Source organism: Aedes aegypti, chromosome 3, assembly GCF_002204515.2.
Source record: "Aedes aegypti strain LVP_AGWG chromosome 3, AaegL5.0 Primary Assembly, whole genome shotgun sequence".
Taxonomy (NCBI): domain Eukaryota; kingdom Metazoa; phylum Arthropoda; class Insecta; order Diptera; family Culicidae; genus Aedes; species Aedes aegypti.
The window spans coordinates 308,478,368-308,504,468 of NC_035109.1; the positions used below are offsets into that span (position 1 = coordinate 308,478,368).

At 37.8% G+C, this 26,101-nt stretch overlaps 2 protein-coding genes across 4 annotated transcripts in view; one reads left to right on the forward strand and one right to left on the reverse strand.

Annotated features, from left to right (window-relative positions):
• Positions 1-1,791: 1,791 nt before the first annotated feature.
• Positions 1,792-11,180, forward strand: LOC5566301 (galectin-4). The gene is made up of 3 exons (XM_001650655.3): positions 1,792-1,952; positions 2,035-2,117; positions 10,510-11,180. The coding sequence occupies exons 1-3, from the start codon at positions 1,926-1,928 to the stop codon at positions 10,829-10,831; spliced, it is 432 nt and encodes a 143-aa protein (XP_001650705.1). The 5' UTR covers positions 1,792-1,925; the 3' UTR covers positions 10,832-11,180.
• A 194-nt stretch (positions 11,181-11,374) lies between these two features.
• LOC5575690 (beta-1,4-N-acetylgalactosaminyltransferase bre-4) overlaps positions 11,375-26,101 on the reverse strand; it is a 110,223-nt gene continuing 95,496 nt past the window's right edge. For all 3 annotated transcript variants that reach the window (XM_021851588.1, XM_021851590.1, XM_021851589.1), the window contains 4 exons: positions 24,324-24,870; positions 24,151-24,246; positions 23,905-24,031; positions 11,375-13,924 (listed from right to left, as the gene is read on the reverse strand). In XM_021851588.1, coding sequence (XP_021707280.1) covers positions 13,916-13,924; positions 23,905-24,031; positions 24,151-24,246; positions 24,324-24,870 — 779 coding nt within the window. In that variant the 3' untranslated portion in view covers positions 11,375-13,915. The remainder of the gene's footprint in view (positions 13,925-23,904; positions 24,032-24,150; positions 24,247-24,323; positions 24,871-26,101) is intronic.

Genomic DNA, 26,101 nt, shown 5'->3' on the forward strand with positions numbered 1-26,101 from the left:
TGTGCAAAACTGCGTGAAGATCTCGGGCGACCACTCCAGTTCGTTCGAGGCTCGGCGACGGACAGAGCGACGGACTTAAGGTAAAGATGAATCGAAGCCAAAATTCAAATTTTCAAGAGCACGGATCTGGAGAACCAAACCCCCGTTTAAACTGAAAACCTAATCGATTGGTCACCACCAGCTAGTGACCAATCGATTAAGTTTTCAGCTTAAACGGATGTTTGGTTCTCCAGATCCATGCTCTTGAAAATTTGAAGTTTGGCTTCGATTTATCTTTACCCCTAACAGTCGAGGTACGATTTTCACGAGATCCAGACAATTTGTTTGCTTCGCGGACGACATGGATATTATTAGGAGAAAATTTGAAACGGTGGCCGATTTGTTCACCCGCCTTAAACGCGAAGCAACAAGAGTCGGGCTAATGGTGAATGCGTAGAAAACAAGGTAGGTACATGCTGGTTGGCGGAACTGAGCGCGACAGGGCCCGCCTAGGAAGCAGTGTTACGATAGACGGGGATACGTTCGAGGTGGTGGACGAGTTCGTCTACCTCGGATCTTTGTTGACGGCTGACAACAATGTTAGTCGGGAAATACGAAGGCGCATCATCAGCGGAAGTCGTGCCTACTAGGGGCTCCAGAAGAAACTGCGGTCGAGAAAGATTCACCCCCGCACCAAATGTACCATGTACAAAACGCTAATAAGACCGGTGGTCCTTTATGGACATGAAGCATGGACCATGCTGGAAGAGGACCTGCAAGCACTTGGAGTGTTCGAACGAAGGGTGCTTAGGACGATCTTTGGCGGAGTGCAGGAGAACGGTGTGTGGCGGCGGAGAATGAACCACGAGCTCGCTAGGCTCTACGGCGAACCCAGTATCCAGAAGGTTGCGAAAGCCGGAAGGGTGCGCTGGGTAGGGCAGGGCATGTTGCAAGACTACCGGACAACAATCCTGCAAAGATGGTGTTCGCGTCGAATCCGGTTGGCACAAGAAGGCGGGGAGCACAGCGAGCAAGGTGGCTTGATCAGGTGCAACAAGATCTGGAGAACGTGGGCCAAAATCGAAGTTGGAGAGACACAGCCATGGACCGAGTAAATTGGCGTAACATCGTTAACGAGGTTTTATCAAATTAATTGATGTAACACCAACTAAATAAAATAATAACAAGCCGCTGGCGGTTGATAGATTATATATGTTACGTGTCGCTTGGATATAAACCATGTTCAATAACCATAGAGGGATCACTGGTTACACTTGTAGTTCTGAAGATCTACGTGCTTATTCTGCGCGGCGTGTGAGTCGAGACGACTCGCTCTCACCGCGAGTGACGTGAGACGACTAATGTTAATCAAATGGGAGCGAGTCGACAATTGTCACCTCATTCGACTCGTGTCACCTCACACGCCGCGCAGAATAGGCACGCTAGACTCAACCGTTGAATTCGAAACCTGATAGGATCTATATGATTTGCCCAGTTTAGTTGAAACTCATATTCATTAGTTATATGGGATCCACACATATTGACCTGAAGACTTATATCTAAAAAAGTTCTTGGATAACCTTACCTCAGATTGGCGTTGAAAGCATACAATTAACAGTTAATTTTAGTCCTTTAGTCATGTCCACATTCTGTTACCGTGAATGATGTAGAAACATGTAGATAAACCGAGTAAGCAAATTACAACGAACTCTTTTACTCATATGCACTCATTCACCAATGGTGATTGAGCCTTCCGATTCGTCAACGAATTGATAACTGTTATCGCGATTGTTTATCGTCGATAAAACGAAAGAAGGTTTGCAGTCTATATCAGTAAATTCCGGTCGCTCAATCCTAGTCAGTGTCAGTCGTCGTGGTGCAGCGCGTCCCCAACCTGTTATATTATACTGCAGCTTTAAGAGGCTTAGGTCCCAAATCAATTCAAAATGTCCCAACTGCCAGTGTACAATCCAGTGAGTGTTAAAGTCGACAATTTTTTGAGTAATCCTTGAAGAGTTTTCTAACCGATGACCGTTCGTGTTTGAAATTTTACAGCCATCGCCCTTCCTCGGATTTATGCCAGCCGGGCTTGGCCTGTATCGCAAGGTTGTCATCCGTGGCAAAATGACTCATGACCAGTAAGTATTGAAATTTGAAATCAATCATTGCTTTGCGAGTGGAATTTGGTACAATGCTACAATGATAAGGACTACCTTTATGAAATGACCTTTGTTTACCTTGAGCAATTACTAATCTGGTGAAAATACGATGAAGCATATTTCGAACAGTAACATTGCGCAAAATTAATTACTATGGGATTGGGGCCTTCCTTAGCCGAGTGGTTAGAGTCCGCGGCTACAAAGCAAAGCCATGCTGAAGGTGTCTGGGTTCGATTCCCGGTCGGTACAGGATCTTTTCGTAATGGAAATTTCCTTGACTTCCCTGGGCATACAGTATCATCGTATCTGCCACACGATATACGAATGCGAAAATGGCAACTTTGGCAAAGAAAACTCTCAGTTAATAACTGTGGAAGTGCTCATAAGAACACAAAGCTGAAAAGCAGGCTATGTTCTAGTGAGGACGTTAATGTCAAGAAAAAGAAGAGAAAGAATAAGGGATTAATAATTTTTAATTATGGGAAGTATACACTTCAACAGAAAAATAATCGCCTATCTCAATGCGTGGAAAGTTTCTTACAAGAAATGCTCAAGAAAAGCATATTTCTTTGGTCGCAGTACGCAGTTAAAATGAAATGTCATTTCAAATGGAGCTCACTATAGAAAATTTCTTGACCATTTTTTCCGAAGAAATTTTTACTTTTCTTGAGCGGAACAGCATACTTAGCTTAAAAGTATTAGCATACTTAGGATAGTGGGAATTGGAAAAGCCCAAATTTGACGGCTACGACAAAATTAGTTTCACCCTAAAGAAGACACTAATTCTGTGTAGGTCTGAAAAATTGCCAAATTCGTTTTAAATTTCCTTATAATCAAAAGATGTCAATAGAATTTTGCACATTCAGCTAATTAATAGTTTGCTACAATTTCGATCTTTCTCGCTGGAGCACTCAAATCTGATTCTACCCCATTACCCCGAATGCCCTTTCCCCGAATGACATCACCCCGAATTCCATTACCCCGAATGTACCATTACCCCGAATGCTATTTCCCCGAATTTACAAATATCTTGACATGATGATATTAATGACATTTCCCCATGATATTGGAATTCGGGGTAATGTCATTCGGGGTGATGGGTCGTTCGGGGTTTTGGAATTCAGGGTAATGGCGTTCGGGTTAATGGCATTCGGGGTAGTGGGATTCGGGGTAATGGGGTAGAATCCTCAAATCTACGGTAACGATTTCAAGTTACAGTTTGGAGTTCAACATACCGTTTCGCTTCAAATTCTGGATACTCTATTTTGTATAGGAAAGGTTTCACTTGAAATCGTTCAAATCACCTTACCTTACCTTGATGGCTACGGCGTAGCGTCACGCCATTACCGGGCGTTTTGTAGGTAGAGCTCCAAGTTCGTCGGTCTTAGGCGATATTTCAGCAGTTTAGATCAGTCAAGCCGTTTTATCGGTCAACAAATTCCCATCTCGATCATTGCACATGGCGGGCACCTGAGACGAGACTCGCAAAGACGGTCTTCTTTTTCTGTGATTGCAGAGTTTTTTTCTTATTCCACTTTGTGTTTATACCAATCACCCGTTCAAACTCTCACATGAACCCCTCAGCAAAAAATGATTGCGTTTGCATCACACCGAATCATAAAAAGCCTTTTGAGTAAAATTTCGTGCCAGCAAACGTAGCAGACATTCTAAACAACTAATCTTGTATTTAGATTTATCAGCAACTTTGGAAAAACTGCTCCGACGACTGAAGTTTTTAATAACAGGTTATTTTGAATACAATACTTTTCACTTTTGCAGCCATAAAAACGGCGGGCTGCATTTGACGTTTTGTGACAGCGAAATCTGGACTGCATATGACATTGATATTTTTCCTCTTCGCGAGTCTCTTAGGCGGTATTGTGCCATGCACCGTTGACCGTTGCATAAAATCTCCGCATATCGTTCCGGTACTTGCTATCTTGAGCTTCAGCTACCAGACTTTCCTTTTTTTATGCGGTGGATTCGCTTTTTTTCAGTTCTCGTACTGCTCTCTGTTCTGTCAGGTACCGGCCACAAGCATTTGGCTTCTGTTGATATTCTTCACGTCTGTCAATCTTCATCGAAACAGTCGTTTCGCTTTCGTCGTAGACCAGTGCCATACCGTTGTGGCCACAGCTTCATGGATAGGGTGCTATACCCAGGTAACAAATTCAAGCTGGTCAAGCGCTTTTCAAAACTAATTCAAATCAGCCTTGCTTTGAACAAAAGCTGTTCATAGCCTCCACACTCTCTTGTTCAGCTATTGAACATCTAATTCTGGCGATTTTATTCTGCCTTAAGCTTAATTGAAGCTATATGGAAGGCCGAATAAGGGTTTAGCATGCGGTTATTCAAGTACCTTTCAATAACGTCATTTAAAAAAAAAATATGTAAAAATATTTACAGGTTCATAGTTTTGGGTTTTATTATCGCTGCTAACAATTTCAAACACGTAGTGGAGACGTGTGCTGGAATTTTAAGATGAAGATAAGTAAATATGAAAATTGAGAATTGAACTGGGATTCACTAATTCATAACCACTTACCTTGACATCTGCTCCACATGAATTGAAAATGGACGGCCCTGCTTCCTAGGCGGGCCCTGTCGCGCTCAGTTCCGCCAACCAGCATGTACTTTGTTTTCGACGCATTCACTATCGTGTTGATACGGAGATCAATTGAAGTGAAAGTATCAACGAAAAATATTTGTTTTGCTCACATTTGTGCATGATCTTCATTTGACCACCAACAGTTGTTCATTTTACCGACATTGTGCAGGTAAAATGAACATTTGAATTGTTTTTGCTAGCTACTAAAATATGTGAAAATTGAGCTTTATTAGTCCGAATTCGTGTCGCTGTTATAGATAACACCCATCCTATGTTTGATGTTGAGTGACAGAACAATACAAATTCCTTGTTTTTCTATCAAAAACAAGATGACATCCTTGAGGTGTTCATTTTACAACACTTTCCTGTATTCATGAAATTTAACCGTTAAGCTGGTTGAATCTAGCTGATAATTTTTGCTCCTTTGCACCTATAGTGGTGCATCGGCATCCATAGGGGAGGGTCCCATAAGAAATCAATGGTTTGCGCCATTAAATGAACCATTATCAAAACATACCTTCACTAAAGGAACAGTGTTTCTATAATTGGTGCAAAGCTTTTTGTAGAGAAATTTGAAATCAATCGTGATTTTTGTACATTTGAATGACAGAAGAATTTGAAATCTATATCTGCCGTTAAAGATACATATCTCATGATTTTATCACCATGTTTTAGCAGTTTTCCCTTTGATGCACCATTAATGGTACATTTGCCCTATGTCTATCTAAATATTATGGTTTAACTTTACGTTTTAGACCTTATTAAAATGCACGAAATCAACAAAATAAAGCACTGCGTGTAATCTCGACTGTCATTTACTGTACATTCTTCACTATTCAGGTGTTTATCGAAGCATTGCAGCCATCTTTCGATCACCTCACGTTTGTCCGTCAGGATGCTCCCATACTTATCTTTGCATATCTCGGCTCACGGCATTAAGCCTTTGGGTTCAACTTCTGATTGAACTTACACATTTCTGTTCTATCTCCTTATCTGATATTTCGCTCTATGACGCTCTACATTCTGTTTTGTCTCTTCATGCTTTTCCATATGCGTGCAATCCTTGTCGAACAAATCGTTCCTTCGATTCTGTATCCGACGTTGCTTTCAACTGCACCGTTGATGGCTACTCTCACTATACTCCAGCAGTTCTCAAGATGGACTACATCAAGCTCACCTTCCTCCGGTATTCTCCTAAGTAACCAAAAGTTCAGATAGAAGGGTATTTTGGAAACTAAGCACCCAAGTAACCAAAAGATCGGTTTCCCACGATAGTCTATATTTTCCAATTCAAAAAACGTCCGAGCGGAACTTTCTAGTTGTTTAACAGGCTCAAGTATGCTCTTGCAGAACATCAGGCTACTTTCAAGTTCCGAGGAGCATTTCAACAGCTTTCAAGCTGAATTAGAGCTCCACTGTGAACTTCTCCGGGACTTCGAGGTAAAGTTCCTAAAAAGTTTGCTATGAGCTTCTTAAGGTAAAACAGCTTGAAATCCAAATTCAATTATACACCAGAACTTCGCGAAAAAAGCATCAAGCGACTACAATTTCTTCTTTAGCTTTGTGCACTATCAGAATGTGTAAAATAAGAAGATCGACTTCGTGCCATCGTTATTTCTGGAGATTAGATACTTTGAAATCGTTTCACCCTAGGGGGTGCGGACTCGAACATTTCGGTTGTTCAAATTGAACAGAAACTTTTCTACTTTTTTTTTGTTTGTTTGGTTGTCTCGCAGGAAACCACAGTAAAAGTTCACCCATAAAATACTTCACACAAATCTCCATCATTTCAGTGTAGGCAATAAACCCAATAAATATACTAAATCAGAAAGTTGCTAGCCGTATGTTAGTTAGAAACATATTTCAGAAAAGTTGTAAAAATCTCATGCATAATTTAGACCAAGTACAACTTTTCTTAACAGTTGGTGGTCTTTGTGTTATATAAATTATATAACATTTTTTAGCGTGACGAAATCATGGTCATACATTTCTAGGCACACTCAGATCATATTTACTAAAATTTATGATTCTGCTGTCAACCTGGCTGCTTGTTGCTTTCCATTTCGCATCCCCCAGGTTTCACCTTAAGCAGCTGTCAAGCAGACATCAAGACAAGATCAGCTTGCCATGAGCGCACAAAAATATCCACGCGCTTGGGCACGTGCTATAGTGAGACACATTTTTTTAGATCTCATGTACCACCAGTGCATCACATTCCGCTACAATAGCTACTACTGCAATAAAGAAGGCTGTATACTAAAATCGACATTACTTTAAAATTTTGTTTAACTGGAGTGTTCGCCCGAGATCTTCACGCAGTTTTGCACACCGTCCATCGTTGCTCTGCTCAATGAGCTTCCCGGGAAAGCTGTTCTCGTCCATGATTTTCCATAGCTCTACACGGTCGATACTATCGTATGCCGCCTTGAAATCGATGAACAAATGGTGCGTAGGGACTTGGTACTCACGGCATTTCTGGAGGATTTGCCGCACAGAAAAGATCTGGTCCGTTGTCGAGCGGCCGTCGATGAAACCTGCTTCATTACTTCCCACGAACTCGTTTGCTATAGGTGATAGACGACGGAAGAGAATCTGGGATAGCACTTTGTAGGCGGCGTTTAGGATGGTGGTTGCACGATAATTTTCACACTCCAGTTTGTCGCCCTTTTTGTAGATAGGGCATATAACGCGTTGCTTCCACTCCTCCGGTAGCTGTTCCGTTTCCCAGATTCTGACTATCAGCCGATGCAGACAAACGGCCAACCTGTCCGGGCCGATCTTGATGAGGTCGGCTCCCATACCATCCTTGCCAGCGGCCTTGTTGTTCTTGAGCTGTTGAATCGCATCCTTAACTTCCCCCATCATGGAAGCTGGTTGGTTTTCACTGTCCGCTGTGCTGACGTAGCCATCGCCTTCGCTGTCCTGACCTTTTTTGCCTATGTTCTCTGCGCTATTCAGGTGTTCATCGTAGTAGGGGAAGACGGGGTAAGAGCGCCCGCCGGGGTAAGACGGACCACCTTCAGTTTGGCATGAAAATGGCAATTTTCTTAAAAGTTCATCAAGCACTTTCCATGAACACAAGATTTTTGACATTCCGGAGCATTTAGTGTGATATTTACATCAAATTTTCCATAACAAATGTCAAAAACAAAGTTTCTGCTTGTCGATAGTGAATTTGATCTAAATTTAATAGATGCTCACTTAAGGATTTCGGAAGGGATTTTTTGGAAAAACATAACAAATTACCCGTCCATGCTTTAACAGAAATGTGAAATATGCTTCGGTGAAGTGAAATATGAATTGTAAATATTAAGCTTTAAAATAAGGCCATAGTTGTGAAAATTGCGCAAGCGGGGTAAAACCGACCACTGTTGACGGGGTAAGACCGCCACCCCTGATTTATACCAAATAACTGTGTAAACCATTTTAAAAGTTGTAACTACGTTGTACATTACTGTTCAAGTGAAATGAAATCAATTTTGTAAAAAATACAAGCCAAATCCGCATAATTTTTCCAAAATATGGGTGTTTGAAGGTACTTATAAGTATATATTTAAGTTTATTGAAATAATTAACCCTAGAAATGATTAAATATTCACGTTTATCAATGTAGAATTCATAAAACATTATACTTTTTAGAATCACAGGGAACTGATATATTTTTTTGCAAAATTGTGTACGAAAATCGTGGTGGTCGTTCTTACCCCGTGGGTGGGCGGTTTTACCCCGTCGCTAAAAATAATCGTGATAAGACATCACTTTTTTGGAGCTTCAAGAAATAAATATTTTTTAGGAATACAACACATGTGATATTTTTTGATCATGCCTAAGGCTTCACAATACGATATGCTGCGTCGAAAAAGGATTTATTGATTCTTGATTTTGACATATGAATTAAATTGCTTAGGCGGGCGGTCTTACCCCGTCTTCCCCTACTGCTTTCACCTTTCGATCACCTCGCGTCCGTCCGTCAAGATGCTCCCATCTTTATCCCGGCACATCTCAGCTCGCGGCACGAAGCCTTTGCGGAATGTGTTGAGCTTCTGATAGAACTTCCGCGTTTCTTGAGAACGGTACAGCAACTCCATCTCTTGGCATTCCACCTCTTCCAGGCGGCGCTTTTTGTCCCGGAATAGGCGGGTTTGCGGTTTCCGCTTCAGTCTGTAATCGTTCCACGTTTTGCCGCGTACCATGCTGCAGCATTGCAGCCCGCGCTGCATTCTTCTCCTCTGAAACCTCCAGGCACTCCTCGTTAAACCAATCGTTTCTTGAGCTCCGTTCCACATATCCGACAACGCTTTCGGCAGCGTCGTTAATGGCTGCTTTGACTGTCCTCCAGCAGTCCTCAAGAGGGGCCCTATCGAGTTCGCCCTCATCCAGCAACGCTGCCTCAACATGCTGCGCGTACGCATTGGCGACATCCGGTTGTTTCAGCCGCTCGAGATTGTACCGGGGCGGGCGTCGGTACCATTGATACCATACCATACCACACACTCAATCTTAGTTTATCTGTTCGGTAATATTTTTTACGGTGTCCGAACCGTAAATTACAAAAAATACCGAACTTTCAGCTTTCTCATTCGAACTTTCTGATGTTCAGCAAAAAATTTATCATTTTACTGAATTCGGTAACTATTTTAGCTGATCTTTCAGTGATATTCTAAAAATGCAGTACGAAGTCAGTAAGTTTAAAAAGTCAGTAAAATCAAAGTACCGATTTTCAGTGATAATTATTTTTTACCGAATTTTTCGTTAAAATGCGAAGAAAACAAAAAAGCGCATGGGAGAATTTGACACAAAAACAATTACAGATATAGATTCTGCATCAGAAGTTGGTATGTGCGAAGCTGATGAGCTGCTTCCAAACGAAACGCAGTTTTACCGTTTTACTTTCTGAATGCTGATTCCTGTGGGCTCGGTGCAAGGTAAGGAATCGATTATCGGCAGTATATTGTTTTATATCAAGATAATAGACATCGAATGTATTCAAAAAGTCGTGAATTACGGAATCGAATCACAGCACCAATTTGTTGAGGTTAGGTAAGAAGCCGGAACTATGCACAACCTAAGACAATCAATTTGTTGCCGATATTCAATTCCTTTCAGAAGTAACGAGCTTAAGGAATTCCTCATATAAAATCATAATGTAAATGGTTTGGATGTTCAGGGTGATGAATTGGGATTTGATAAACAAAAATATGGTTTCCAGTCCAGCTCTCATTCAAAAAATCAGCAAATTATGGTAAACAAATAGGTTTAGTTTACCGAAAAATCCAGTAAATGGCTGTAGAAAGTTTTTACTGACTAAACCAGCATTTTTTATGACAGTATGCATACCATTGATGACGGATAGTTTTGGGCGCAGTTTCACCATCACCAGGTAGTGGTCGGAGTCAATGTTAGCGCCACGATCAGGTATCAGAAGGCCGGCTCCTCCTCCTGGCCAACCTGAGCGTTCAAATCTCCTATGATGATCTTGACGTCGTGGCTTGGGCAGCGGTCGTACTCGCGTTCTAGCTGCGCGTAAAATGCGTCCTTGTCATCATCAGTGCTTCCGAAGTGTGGGCTATGCACGTTGATTATGCTGAAGTTAAAGAATCGGCTTTTGATTCTTAACTTTCACATTCGTTCATTGATCGGCCACCACACGATCACTATGAAAGCAGTTCCCAGTTTTTGGCTGCTCTAGCTGCCTCTAAATAACTACACTAACAACCATACACTCAATTTTCTGTTTCACCTGTTCCCTCCCCCTTCTTCCAGGTTCAACATCAATCTCCAGTCCGGCCCTAACGTGAATCCCCGCGACGACGCCCCCCTGCACATCAGTATCCGCCCGAGGGATCAGGTCATCGTGCGCAACACCTACCAGTTCCGCAGCTGGGGCATCGAGGAGCGCCACGGCGGATGCCCGGTCCAGAAGCGGTCCTACTTCGACATCCAGATCACGGTCAAACCGGACACCTACAGCATAGCGGTCAACGGGTGCCACTTTGCCGAGTTTGCCCACCGGCAGCCGTATGCCTCGGTGCGATTCGTCCACATCGGCGAAGGTGCCCAGGTGGATGCCATCGTGATGGAGTGAACCGGCGGGGTCGATAAATTATAAGATGATAAGATTGCCGACACGAGTGTGTAAGCGATAAGCGATAAGAGAATCATGAAAGCCTAATCCCCGTTTGACAGGGACTTTTTTTTAGCAGGTTACAGTATTTTAGCACTTCTTAGAAATTTCAATGATTGATTACGATAACGATTAGGATTTACTACCATGGATATGTCATCGACAATAAAAGCTCTTTGATAAAGTTCGTCTATAAAACTGTTTCAGTGTAATCATTTCATTGTGGTAAATTTTTGTTTTTGCATGTTTCAGAAATCAAAGTATCACCTGTTACGCTACAGAAATAAAGTTCCGTAATTTATCCATGTAATTGTGTCTGTTTATCTTTGATCTCGCTTAATTAGTCGATTTACTTTTCTTTAATCAAAGTGTTCCTGGTGCCCTTTCTTTTTGTGCTTTCAAATTGATGGTAGCTGTGTGATGCAAGTTTATCATTTTGTTATTATCATTTTGTGTTTCTTGCATGATATGGCACTTTTCGTTTACGCCTGTTTTTAAATATTGAAAAATGAATACAAATCTACTAACAAATTTTAATGTTTGGATTAGATAATTCTAATCGAGATGATATTTCGTAACGCAGAGTCTATACCTGTCTACGGGTCATAGTTGGATATCTTTTAATATAAATTTGAAACGCTTTTAAAGACGTTTGACAGTGTAGATGTTGTTTAACAACTTTAAGGGCGAAATTTTGAAAATATTGCATCAATTTAAACTGTGGTAGATTTTGTATGGTATTATTTTATTAACTGTATTCTTTAGGAATTGAGTACTGGAAACACTGTTTTATTTCTTGTGCGATATTGTCATTGGGTAATACTATGCAATGATGATTGCTGGTTTAACTTTGTTTTAACTGGTTCTATTTATAATGGAATTGAACTGAAAGCACTAGAGTTTTGTTTTTTTTACCTGTGGAAGTTACCTGCAATTTAACGAATGGCTCGATGCACTAGAAATCAAAAGAGATTGAAACATTTTGATTCGTCACAGTTTAACGTAAATGATTGTTTTTCTACCTACGAAATAAATAAATCCTTCAAAAGACAAACGTGTTGAATCTCTAATAATGAGTAAATTTTAAAATGCAGATCGTAAGTAACAGCGCTTTCAAATTACGTTCTTTACTGATAGAAATTAAATGTATGAGAGTATCAGCGGATGGAGAGTAATACAGCGGTACGGATATTTTGATGATAATTAACAAAAAAAAAGTCTGGACAAACAATTGGCAACACTGCTATTCTCGTTAGCAAAACAACTTTCCAGAAAAGCCTTGTCTTGTCAGATGTACCGAAGATAACTGGAAGAATTGGCGAATAAATGTATTCGAGAATTACTAGTTGAATCCCTGTAGGTTTGCTTGAAATCTTTCACCAAACTCCTTAAAAATTCTTAAAAATACTTAAAAACATTTTTGGAGTTTTTTCTTAAAAATTCTAGAGAATTTCTCCAACATTTCTTTACAGATTTCTTGGAGGCATTGTTGAATCCATCATATCTTTATACAATTAGACAATTTGAAAATCGCAAGCAACTTACACCGAAAAGACTCCGGACTTAAAAAAAAAAATGGTGCGGAGTGTTTGACAACCATGTTTGGATTCCGACAAGTACCTAAATCAGAGATGCAAATTCATATTCCAGTTAGAATAAAAAAAATAGGAGTTCAAGATAATTCAACATATTTGTCTTCATGTTCAAAAATCGTTCAACGTAAACAGCATGTAGCCATATTGTCAGTGAAAGTTAAAAAACATCATTTGAAATTAAAACCAAACTAACAATTCAATAATTATATTTTTATAAATTGTTCTCAACGATAGACTCATACATTCGATTTGCTACTGTTAATGTGTCCACTTGATAAGGTGTCCGCCAGGGTAGGCGCGTCACGCGAAGCGAAGCGAAAATCCTTTGGAGTTTGACATTTCATTATTGATAATTATTATTCTTCCCATGCGATTTTCGCTTCGCGTTTCGCGTCTACCCTGGCCGCACCCTAATACTTTTATTACACAAAATTAGGTCTCGAAATGTCTTGGATGTTTTATATGCAGCGCTGATTTTTTTGTCCTAATATTCGAGTTTACGTTTAAATTGGATGAACTGATTACAAGTTTGTCATTTAATAATCATCGTTACTCAAATCGGCAGGACGGAACTAAAATTTCACTATTTGTTTCCCGAAGTGGAATCGATCAATCGACATAACTCAGAACTGTCGTATGAGATTGTTGTAAGTATCAATTAAAGCGATTTTTTGGCTTACTAGAACGGTTGATTGACAAACAGTCTTCGAAACAATTGCATTACTATTATTGGATAATTTGTGGCGTTTGAATGTGAAGTCGCTTGGCGATAACTAGTCAAATGTATTTTTTGTTGCGACAGTTGCTGATTAAAACCATCTTGAAGCTTTGATTTCTGTTCTACTTTAATATCTGCTCGCGCAACGAGTTCATTTTAGTCCCATTGAATGTTTACCTAGTTGTTCGGGTGTTTTGCAAAAATCTACACACCCCACCTATTGTCTTCAATAGTACAACTCACTAGCTGAATGCTTCGCGTTTAAAACCCGGTTTGATCTCCTAACAGTTTTATCTAAAACACTCTTTGCTTCATTCATTTCATAATGATGAAACTCCTCTTCATCTAAATTAAGTAACACAGCTGCCTAATAATATCTTCTCACTTTGAACTTACACTCCTAGTAAATTTTTACAACTTTCACTTCCTCAACACGTGAACACCAGATCAACAAAAAGACAGATAAAAAAAACGAACTACGCAATAATGCTACCTAATAATATAAACTTACAAAGAGTAACGAGGAGTACAATCAGATCTTTGAAGGGGAGGAGATTCCGTTCGTTCCGACGACTTTGGTCGGGAGTAGTTTTGGTTTGGGCTTCCTATTCGAAGGTTTTTTCTTTTGTTCACTTACCGCACATCAGCATCACTGCCATGCTACATGGCGACCGTGTTAGCGGCCGGGGTTGTTTGGTTTCATCCTAGCCAATTCGGTAGGATTGACTGTCATCAGCTGTTCTGAAATGGGGAGAAAATCATGAAAATTTAGAAACCTAGAAATGCTGATGATTCTATAACATTGCCCCGAAAATCGTTCACCAGAGTTCTGTTCCCCAGAATGTACACTGCTCACACTATTATGGGTCACCTAGTCACTATTATTAGTTACTTTGTTCCACATGCAATTTAGTTGATATGTCCCATAACATAAAAGTGTATCGTTTTCGCAGAGTTTCGATTCCTAGAAGTAACCAATCCCCAGAAACAGCTATGGTAAAGTAGGGCGATGAAGCCGAATATTGATATCCGGCCAAAGAAAAATACTTTTCTAGTAATCAAACCTTTTCCGACCTCATATAAACCGAACATCATCTTAAAGCATTTTTTGCGCAGTTAACTATTCGGACGAATAATATTCGATCTAGGAGCATGAAGTCAGAATTCTTCGCTCGTTAGAAGCTGTGATCTATTCAAGATCCTTACTCAGCTTTCATGTTCGGTACACCTTTAGTCTAGTCACTAAATGGTCCTTATATCGAATGGTCACTCCATGTTCAATATAATTATAGGAAATGGGTGTGCATCAAACAACTTTATGGCGTGAGGGCTTTCCCTTGGAACATTTGGCCTCTAGCATTAATAAGCTAGGATTGAAATAAAGGTACATCTTTGGATACATCACTATATTGTGTAAAATTGAACATATCGTTTGTTGAAATGTTCGCATTTGACTGAAAAGGGATGTATTATCGTGCTGTGCATAATAGTGATGGAAACCGATTTATTTTGTCAAAATTAACAAAATATAATATAGCTTAGGTATTCGGCCATTTGGTCGAACGCCATTTGAGCAAACGACATTCAGCCAAATGGGCGGATACTACAACGATCTTGATTCGATTCCAGAGCTTAACTGATACAAGGTTTCTACTCTTTTACAGAAATTAAATTCCCTGATATTTCCAGGCTTTTTCTGGCCTTAAAAAATAATTCCAGGATCAAGAAATTCCAAAAAAAAAAAAATGAGAATTACACTCAGACATATTGTATTTTTTTATCATAAATAATATCTTGGGAAAATCAGGACTAATAGTGACTATCCGTCAACTTTAGACTTCTCTTAGCTGAAAACACAAACAAACAAAAAGGAACCTAACAGGAACCACCACATGAGAGCTTGATTCCTCATTTGAACATGCATTTCTTAAAGCATATTTCTACACAGCTAAAAATATGTTGTAAAATTAAGTTTATTTTCATGCACATATTTGAAGCATCAAAATAAACCTAAATTTAAACGACCAATCCATTATTTTTCAATCGAATTCGATTTAAATTTACACGATTATGTAATATTCAACCATTTTTAGTTGAAAATTAAATGTATATTCATTTGAATTTACATGATGCTGTAACAACACACGAATTTGATTTATTTTTACAGTAGACTTCAGTTTACATCACATTGAAAATTAAATATTTTTTTCTGTGTAAGACTTTTTTTTTAATTACTCGTGACATTACAACAAGTATAACTGCTCATTTTGCTGTAGACTTCATTTACATATTACTACCAAGATCTCTTTAGGAGTTGGAATTATTTTTCACGAGCTTTCTAGGTAATTCTTCCATGAATTTCTTTTTAGATACCTTAATGAATTCAAGCTGGAATTTGTCTAAGAAACGGGAATCCCTCCAAAGATCGTTTCATTTTCAAGAAAATACCAAGTTTTCCTGAAACCTATTCATTGATTTCCCTATGTCTTTCTACAACATTTCCATTTAAGGCATATTCAATAATTCGAAATTCCTTCAGGAATTGATTTTTAAATTTATCAAGGAATTCTTCAATGATTTTATCCAGCCCTTCATAAAGTAATATATCCAGAAAATGTGGAGGGAATTTTTCAAATTTTTTAGACAAAATGAAAAAAAAATCCGCGAGGAATTTCTACAGAAAATTCTTGAGTATAAACTCTTAGTATGCCTTGAAGAATTCCTACGATGATCTCTAAAAGAATTGGAATTATGATGAAACTCTTTTTTAGGATTTTCTTAATAAATTAGAAAAAAAAACGGCTGAAAAATCTCAGAATAATGACCTACAAGTTTTTTTTTTTTTAAGAAAATCTTCGACGAAATTCGGACAGAATCGCTGAAGAAATTTATAATTGAATTATTGGAGCAATAACTGTGATATTTGACGTAGTGTTAGCTGACGTGGAACTTTGAATAAAGTTGTAAAGAATTCATTGTGATTTGGAAATTTGATCCGCAGCAATATTATTTTGATGAAATGCTGGAGAAATGCCGATTTTGGAACATTTCCTGAGAGAAATAAATTTGTAAAATAACCTTCATGAAAATACCAGGCATAAAGGAATAAAAAAATGATGCATGGATAATTATAATAATCAGGGTTTCTTAAAGAAATGTCGAAAAAAAGTTAAAAAAAATGAATAGACCTTTGTGGAAGAACTCCTGTAGCATCTGTGGTAAATTTTCTAGAAGTAACAACTAGATAAATCTACGAAAGAGTCTATGAAAAAACATCTGGAAAAAATCCTGGAATAATCGTTAGGGTGTCTGTAGAGTAATATATGTGTAAATTACTAGAGGACGTAGCGTTAACAGGATTTTCTGGACCAAATTCTTAAGAAATTTATCTAAGCATCCCTTGAGAAATCGCTGGTAGTATCCCTGGAAAAGTTCCTGAAAGTATTCGAGAAAGAATATCTAGAGAAATTACTAGAACTCCTGAAGCATTCCTCTGGATTTGAGAAAAATATCATTAAGAACTAGTGGAATAGTTGTATAAAAAAGTCGGGAGGTGTCTCATAGCCTCTAGAGTTTTGTATCAGCATTCACTACAAGCGGAGTAAGGTAATACAATTGAGTAATACCTAGGTAACTAGACTTTTTGAAGACCTTCATGTATAATAGTGATCAAGACTCTAAACAGTGACCAACCTACTTGAGAAATGTATTATTTTTCGTACCTCTTGTAATGTTTGCTCTTTTCCTAAAAGGTTTATTATATTTGTAAAATAGGCGAAAAAACACTTTGGAACTGTACCAACTTGGCAATCTTAAGTTCTACTTCATTGTCCAAAAAAGTTTTATGTTGAATAAATAAATATGATCAAAAAATTAAAGTACACCTTTCCGGTGGCGGAATTTATTTTTTGATTGTAAAGATTTTGTGTCACAAAAAGGACATATTCTGAGTGATTCCAAGCAACAGCACCAAAATTTGGTAAATTTTTTAATTCATTTTTTCTATTGAGCTGAAACTTTGCACAGTTTTTCAGTTCCATCTAAATCGTCATTTTCCGATATCAAATTTTCAAGTTGAGTCACGACTAACTTTTCAAAAGGGTGTATGTGAAAATGGTTCAAAAATATTCAAAAAGCTGCACAGCAAAAACGGTTCGTTCGATTGATAGACAACTAAAGAAACAAAGTTAGACAACTAAATAAAGATTCCAAAAAAAATACACACAGTAAAAATTTTTTTTTTTTGCATTAAAAAACATCATTTTTGTCACAAAAACTCAAATATCTCAAAACCCTATCGGAATACCAACGTAATTTTTTGAGGGAAAACGGTCCATTATATTAGCTATCTACCATAAAAATTTGGTGATGGTAAGCCAATAAACAAAAAAGTTATGACATTTCAAACATGTCACAATTTTCACATTTAGTAGAAAAAACAAAATTTTTTCGGTGTAAATTATTACGGGAACCGCAGTTTGTTGCTGATTTTATTTTTAAGGGCCTTGCGTGAATTAAACAAGTCGCTTTCATGTATTCATTAGTATTATGTATATTATATGTATAAATATTATGTATATGTATAAATATTATATGTATATGTATATATGTATAAATTAAAATGAATTAACAGATTACACGAAAATATTTTTTTTTCTACCAGGATATTTTTTTTAGAGTATGATCGATGAGTTTCTAAATGTTATATATAAACTTTAAAAGTTTTGGATTTGGGTATGCGTTATGAGATCATGAAAACATTTTATTAATACTTATTTATTTATTTATTGTTATTCAATTTTTTTACAATATCGAACACTTTTGCATCATTATCAGTACAGTTCGAGTATAGTTTTGCTTTAATTTTATTTTCTGACAATGGAATGAAACAGTGAAATTTTTGGGTTCCTTGGATCGTTTTCGCGTTATTATATTGCTCGCTGAGCTCTGATGCCGTTAATTCGTACTTTTCAGTAGTAGTAAAACAAAATGATAATTTTGTTAAATCTTCTTCTTTTCTGCGATTCGCCCAATCAAATAGTTCTTTTGCAGTTTTAATTGGATGCTCACGTTCTTTGGCTAAACTTGCTCTTGTGGCCATGCGCTTTATGGTTCCTCCAATAGCATCACAAGGACCTTTGCCATGTGACGTAGCAAAGAAATGCCATTCTGCATCAATTCCGTACTTTGATTTAAATTGACATAGGCTCGAAAAATTCTTACGGTTTTTGTACTGCGATGCTGCTCCATCAGAGATGAAATATATCTTTCTGATTTCTTTATCCTTATCAACGCGTAAAAAGTTAATCATTTTGGCAATGAACAAATTTACAGATACTGAGTCGTGTCTTAAATCTTCGGAAATTACAATAAAACTAAAATGTTCAATTTGCGTACTTCCATTGAAATAAATAACGAATGGATGAATTGTAGCTTGTTGTACGTTCCAGTGATGGGACTGCACTTCATCTTGCAATACAAAGCTATAGTTTTCAGAAAAATCACAAATGACTAAAAATTCACCATCTTGTAATGTATTTTTCGTATTTTTTAAAAAGCGGAATTGCTCTGTTTTAATAAAGTCGTGAGGAATTAAACTTTCTAATTTCAAGCAAAAAAATGACACAAACTCATCTACAGGTTTTACAATAGTTTCTAGGTCACACCTATCCGTGGTCACCCATTGCTCAAATGATAACTGATCAATATAATTTTCTTCAAACTCAGCGAATAAAGTATTTTCCAATGATGAAGAATCTGGACAATCCGAACAAGATCGTAGATAACAATTTGATGTTGTATTTTCACACAAAAGACTACCAGTTAACATTTTAATATCCTTTGATAAATTGATTCTTTTCAAACTATGTAAGATTAGGTTAATATTTTCGTGTGTTGTGCACACACAAACATTATGTGTTCCTGAATTGGATAGAAGCTTGCATTGCCTTGCACGAAGGCTTGCAAATGAGGAAAAACCTACCTTAACATTTTCGTTAATTTCCTTGAAGCGTGTATACGCTTCTTTCAAAGTAGTCATCATTAATCGTTTTTGGATTGCTTGACGCTTTCCATCTTTTTTTACAGATACATAATCTTTTTGGCCAGGCATAGCTCTACTTACTTCATCGTCTTCAAAATATTGAATTATTTTTTCTTTTGTCTCATCTGTTAATGAAGTACTCGACCTAGCATTTTTGGTTGCAAGACAGTTATTTTTGAATTGTTTTGCCTCTTTTGCTGTATTTCTATTGGTTTTGAACTCATCAATGGCGCCTTGAATAGACCACGAGCTTGGCAGCATCGACAAAATCAATAATTTTTCTTTCCTTGTCGTGGCTAGATTCGAGAACCTTTCCTTCATATTCATAATTACCTCATCGTAGTCTGTATTTTCCACATCCTCAGGTTTCAGGTGAAGAGGTTTCTTCGTACAGCTTCGTTGATTTCACGGTATTTTTTCTCGGGATAATTGACGTAACCCATCTTCGTCCATTTAATCGGAGTCACTTTTATTCCAGCTATCCCTTCGTTGAAGCGTTCGATGTTGACCTTCTGGATGCACTCATCTTCTGATTGATTTGTTGAAACAGATGTCGCTGATGGTACCGTGGCAAGACTATCTGCACTTGGTACTTCTGGTAACTCCTCAGTTGTTGTCGGTGCATCTAGTAATTCCTCAGTTGTTGTTGTTTTCGAACTTCCTGCAACCTGATCCACCGATGATGTACAGATTGCCTGTTTGTCAACGTTTAAACGGCAGGACGTACAAATGCGTAAATTTGTATTCAATGTAGACATTGGAGCATAACCAGCCGCTTTCAGTTTATCTATGGTGCTTTCGGTGAGATTTCGTAGCTCTTTCGAACACTTTTTTTCTGCAAACGGCCTGCAACAGTTGAGAAAGCGACTACTCATGTTGCTCGTTAGATTTTAATAAACAAAATCACTTTTAAGTTTTTACTGACTAGTTTGGTGTCGTTTGCTTGACTGAAGAAAAATTTTACAATTAAATCTTTTATAACCATAGTGGTAGTATATTTTTAGCTTTTTCGTGAGTATTTTCATGATATGTACCTATCATGTTTTTGATGTTGTTGAAGTTACTCGCTTTCTCCCAAATATGATTAACAAAGTCTATTCTCTACCAAGGCGGGTCTATACCCAGGTGTAATCAGATTTTAACTTTGTGGAGAAAACCAGCGCCGAGAAAACCGACCTGCTTTACGTATACTAGATCACCTGGGTATAGACTCGCCTTGTTCTCTACGAGGTAAACTTTTTGCAGGTAAACTAGTCGTATACCTGTATAGACAACTTTTTTTGTAGCTTTTGTCTTCAATATTAGATTTCTTATAGGTTTCTTTCATCAAAAGGTTTCAACACTATTGAGAGAATTTTCTTCAGTTACGTACAATAAAAAATATGACACTATCAAGACTTTAGATCACAACACTGGATCGCGTTTAACTTTCTAATAGATGCTATAATAGTTATGAATAATTAAATAAAATATCATGAAAACAACTTGTTAACCTCATGTGGTACTCTTAACAAAAAATTGAGCAACAAACTGCGGTACTAAAAAAATTAACAATGAAAAAAAAATTTCACTAAGTGTCAAATTTGTGAAATATTTGAAATGTCATAACTTTTTTGTTTATTGGCTTACCATCACCAAATTTTTATGGTAGATAGCTAATATAATGGACCGTTTTCCCTCAAAAATTTACGTTGGTATTCCGATAGGGTTTTGAGATATTTGAGTTTTTGTGACAAAAATGATGTTTTTTAATGCAAAAAAAAATTTTTTTTTACTGTGTGTATTTTTTTTGGAATCTTTATTTAGTTGTCTAACTTTGTTTCTTTAGTTGTCTAACAATCGAACGAACCGTTTTTGCTGTGCAGCTTTTTGAATATTTTAAAACCATTTTCACATACACCCTTTTGAAAAGTTAGTCGTGACTCAACTTGAAGATTTGATATCGGAAAATGACGATTTAGATGGAACTGAAAAACTGTGCAAAGTTTCAGATATTTTTGAAATGGTCGATCAGAATCGACTTGCATGCCTCCGTGGAATCCCTCTTCTACATTGTATTACTACTTCAAAATAATATCCCTGATTGTGGCCGAAAACCCAGGTTTTTCTCAGCTTGAAAAAAATTCCCTGATAATTACAGGTTAGTGGACACCCTGTGATATGATAACAAACGACTTTATGCCATTTTCAGAGCTAGTAGCGACTCAGTTTTTGAATAAAAAGGTACTTTAGAGGCCTCTAGCCTGAAGAAAGAGACCAAACAAGAACCAAAGAGAAACCGAAAAGAGACCAAAAACGGATCAAGAATACAAAACGAAACCGAACAGGAACTAGGAGATGAGAGTATGATTTCATAGAATCAGACCAGACATTAACCTTGTATTTACCGTTACGACAAGTAATACTGCTCGTATAAATATGGCATTTTTTATGATTTTCCTAGGATATTTTTTCATAAATTAATTCAGCTATTTGCCCAATCATTCATATATTATTACGAAGATTTGAAGACTCCAGTTCAGAACATCTGAAAATCAACCAGAAACTTCTCTAGCAATGCCTCTAGGTATTTCTTAGAATTTCGTACAAAATTTTCCTTCAGGAATTCTTTAAGATTTCAACTGGGAATCTCTCTAGGGATATATTCAGCAGTTACTCCACAAATTCCTACTATGACTTCTTCAGGAAGTCCCAGTAAATTTTGAAAAAAAAACCCTTGAGGTATTCCCAAAGAAAATTTTAAAGTAACCTCTGATAGAACTTATGAAAGTTCTAAAGACACTTGTATAAGGATTTTTGAAAGAAATATTGGACTATTAAGGAAGTTTCAGAATATTTTCTAGATAAATTACTAAGATAATTGCAAAAAACCCAGAACAATATCCAGCAGGATTTTCTTAAGGAGCAATTGCTAGGGGCAACCTGGATGAAAAGGTGTAGGAATTCTTGTAAAGTTTCTAGGATAAAATCTTGAATATGTTCATCAAAAACTCTGGAATAAACCTTTGAGAGTTGGACAAATTTCTGTAGAGATCTTTAGAAGATCTCCTAGAGCAACAACTGAAGAATTCTGTTGGTTGATTAGTAATGGAATAATATCTCTAGGAAATCGTAGTAATGCCTGGAGATAGTAGCGTTGATATGCTGGAGGAGCATATGGAGAAATTCCTCTAAGCATCCTTTGAAAAATCGCAGGAAGAATTTCTGTGAGAATTGGTAGAAAACCTAGAAGAATTTCTGGAGAGATCTTTGTAGTACCTAGTCAAAAGGTATTTCAGACGAAATCGTTGAAAACACCACTAGGATAATTTATGAAGTTTTTCCTCTAGGAATCTGAGAAAATATTCTAAAAGAATCAATCAAATAGCCGCGTAATAGTCTGATGGTTTCTCTGAAGCTTGTGGAATTTAGTATCACTGCAAGCTGAATGAGGAAAAAAGAGACCAGTTTGGTTCAAAAAGATACTTAAGAGACTTGCATTGCATTGTAATAGAGAGCAAGTCTCTAAAAAAGACCTGATACCAGCCCATTTGGGGTAGCCCCGGTTATTCGACAATAGAAATAGGTGGTAAGCATAAAATGTTCCGGAGGGAGTCCATATGACATACATTTGTTTGGCATAAAGTTATTCGGCATGAGGTTATTTAGCATAAGACGGTTTGGCATGAAGCAAAAATTAAATGATCAAAGGTCATTTGGCATGACATGACGGACAGCCTACTTAAAAAGATCATGACTATGGAAGGGATAGTAAAGACTGAGTGTCTTAAAATAGGAACTTTAGAGATCTCATGCTTGAAAAAAGATACCGATTTGGAACCAGAAAGAGATCATTAAGAAACCAAATAGAGACCATAAAAAGCATAACATACATTTATAGAAAAGCTGGCTAGACATTTCTCTATGGAATTGCAACAAGTATTACTCGTGATTCGACATTCCGACAAACATTAATGCATGCATTTTTTTTAAAGAATTTTCCAGGAACTTTTATCAGAAACTAATTAGGTAAAAACACAGGCGTTAGCTCAAAGTTTCCTCCAGATACTTTTTAAAAGATTTATTAAGGAATTAATTTATTGATTGTTTGATGGCTTTTTTTAATGGAAATCCTCCATGACCTTTCTTTTAAAATAGTTTAAGAATTCAGCGTGGAAATTCTGTAACGATGCTCTAACCTCAAATCTACCTGCTCTGTCAGTCCGCTTTCAGACGGCCGTGATGTTGGACGGATGGGCTCGTGTTGTTATTGAGCGGACTAACGAAATGTTTTGATGAGGGGGCTGGAAATGAAGCCCATGACGATCCGCTTATGAAGCAAACGTGTAGCCAACTACGCCATGTTGCCCCCTTGGCTCGATTTGATGTAAACGTAAAATTTCGTGCGCATTTTCCCACTAATAAAAACTACCGCTATGTTTGCAAAAGAAATTCGAAATATACGTAAAAGTGATAATTCACAACGTTGAGCTGACGTTTTTATGTTCTTGAAAACGATTTTTGAAATTTTTATAAAGCTTCAAATATAAGCTGATATAGTAACATTTTATTTATTTGGATGTATAAAACTTTCAGGGAAATTGTACATACTGGGAAATGACATTCTCGGGAAAGGTTTTCGTGGGAATGGTTTTCTGGTAAATGTTAAACAATCAGTTTTGATGCTAGGACCACTCACCTCTTGTGAAATTTCCACGTGGACCCAGGTGAACAACGGTTTCCGGATCAGATTGATCAGTTTATAATGGAGCGAATTCAGTCCATCACTGTCGAACCGCTTCGCACCGGTAACGAGCTTTTCGTACCTGGGGAGAAACACGAATATGGCGGGTAAAAATCACGTGAATTAATGGTAAACAGTTTAACCCCCTCTGTTTTCGGGTGAACTCCCTAATTATTTTATTTCCCTCGCTGCGGTTTTTACCTTTTGGGGTTGGCCTTTTCCTTTTTGTGGCTCAGCATGGTGTAGCGTGCGATATTGATTGGATAACGTGCAATGTGGAACCCTACGTGTTTCAGCCTGCCGAGAAAGAATAACGTTGTAACAGCCAACAATTAGATAAAATGTTCGTGATTCGGTGCTTTGGGAGGTCTCACCTATTGGACATGTCATCGTCCTCGCCACCCCAGCCCCAGAACGAATTGGAGAAGCCATTCACCGTACGAAACTGCTTGGCAGTCATTGCGGATACACCGCCGAAAATTGTACTATAAGGCAGCTTGAAGCCAAACGTGTCGACGGCTACAGACATGTGCCGCGGTTGATCCGGACAGGTGTACAGATTCCGGTCATCCATTGGCAGTAGATCCACATCGTGGAACACCATGCAGTCCCAGTTTTTCTGCTTCATCGCTTCGGCAAAACCGACGTTCATTAGGGATGCTCGATTGAACTGCGACCCGGCGGCCTGTTCAACAATGTAGATACCGTACTCGATCTGCTGCTTCATCAGGAATGGGTGGAGATTCTTCAGAAATACGGGCAAGTGCTGTTCTCGATCCCGGTAGGGTACAATCACTGCCACCCGGTCGTGAGCTGTGCACTCACGGGGAATATAATGCCCGCCGGGAAGCAGCTTGGTGGCCAGCTTTTGCTCCACGGACGAAAGCGTTTCGAAGGTGGCGTCCACTTCGACGGGACCATCTGGAATATGCATAACAAAATATTGTACCTACACTGAGTTCATGAACGTGGAGGGTTTGACGTGTTTCAATTCAGATGGATTGTACAAAAATGTATAAAATTGAATATCGATTAAATCTATGTTTGATTCTACAATATGCATTTCTATCAGATAGAACCGATTCCGCTCCATGTCGATATGTATTCAAAAGCAGGCAAAAATTTAATTTTCTGATTTCTCGCTAATTCGAAACAGATGTCTTTCTAAAGTTTATCGGCTCTATAAGTTTTCAAGCAGCTTTTTCTTCTATATCTTCGACGTATCGGTGTTTATTTCGCCATTTATACATGTTTTGTGTTATGTTTCATGCTGTAAATAACGTCAGATATCAATTTTAATCAGCTTAAGGTGTTGTTCAGAAACAGAAGAAGTAATCTTCAATTTTTACATGGCAACGAATATTAATTTCGTCATCTATGCGTAAAGGCCGTTTTTGGAAATATGTACTCATATTTTATAGGTATTGAGTAAGTTTCTCAAACAGAAAATCTATTTTGAGCATGAGCATGAGCATTGAAGACCGTAAAAGTCGTAGTTGCTACTCCGTGATTGACCAGAATAATCGAAATTGCACAAAAAACCAACAGATGAAGCTTAAAAACCCAAAATTTTGGTTTAGTTCATAAATGACGCGGATATGACTTTTCTATTAGAAAACAATTATATTCATCATATGAGTTTCATACGTTTCAATTTTTCATTAGAAGAATTCCCTATCTATAGTTCAATGACGAAGCTAAAGTTGACGAACCATCACAGTTATACCAAGAGCATATACACCAAGCGTGCTCAAAGATTTAAAAGATGTGTCCCACCACACTTACCTACATAATAAACGTAAAATAGCGGAATTTGGGGCAAGTGTGCCACCTTAAGCAAATTGTTCTCTAACTTTGCCCAAAGCTTATAAAATAGACCAATTTAGCCTCATGATGTTAGTTTCACATCTTTTCATAACCACTGTGCCATTTGAAAAGAAAATAATTTCAAAAAGTATTAGTTTTGGAGCTTCTCAAATATCATCCAAAATAACCTATTTTTCGACACCATGGGGCAAGTGTGCCACCCACATGGGGCAAGACGGCCACCGAATGAACATCGCATGTAATTCGACTTATCATGAAATTTTCTTTGTTTCCTATTAATATTACATACAAAGCAGACGCTAATCGATAATTTAAAAAATAATTT

What these genes read in the sequence shown, in the direction of transcription:
- LOC5566301 (XM_001650655.3), top strand. Translation starts at nt 1,926, where the DNA reads ATGTCCCAACTGCCAGTGTACAATCCA. An exon ending in AACTGCCAGTGTACAATCCA is followed by an intron (nt 1,953 to 2,034) that starts GTGAGTGTTAAA and finishes GAAATTTTACAG; the next exon opens with CCATCGCCCTTCCTCGGATT. An exon ending in GGCAAAATGACTCATGACCA is followed by an intron (nt 2,118 to 10,509) that starts GTAAGTATTGAA and finishes CCCTTCTTCCAG; the next exon opens with GTTCAACATCAATCTCCAGT.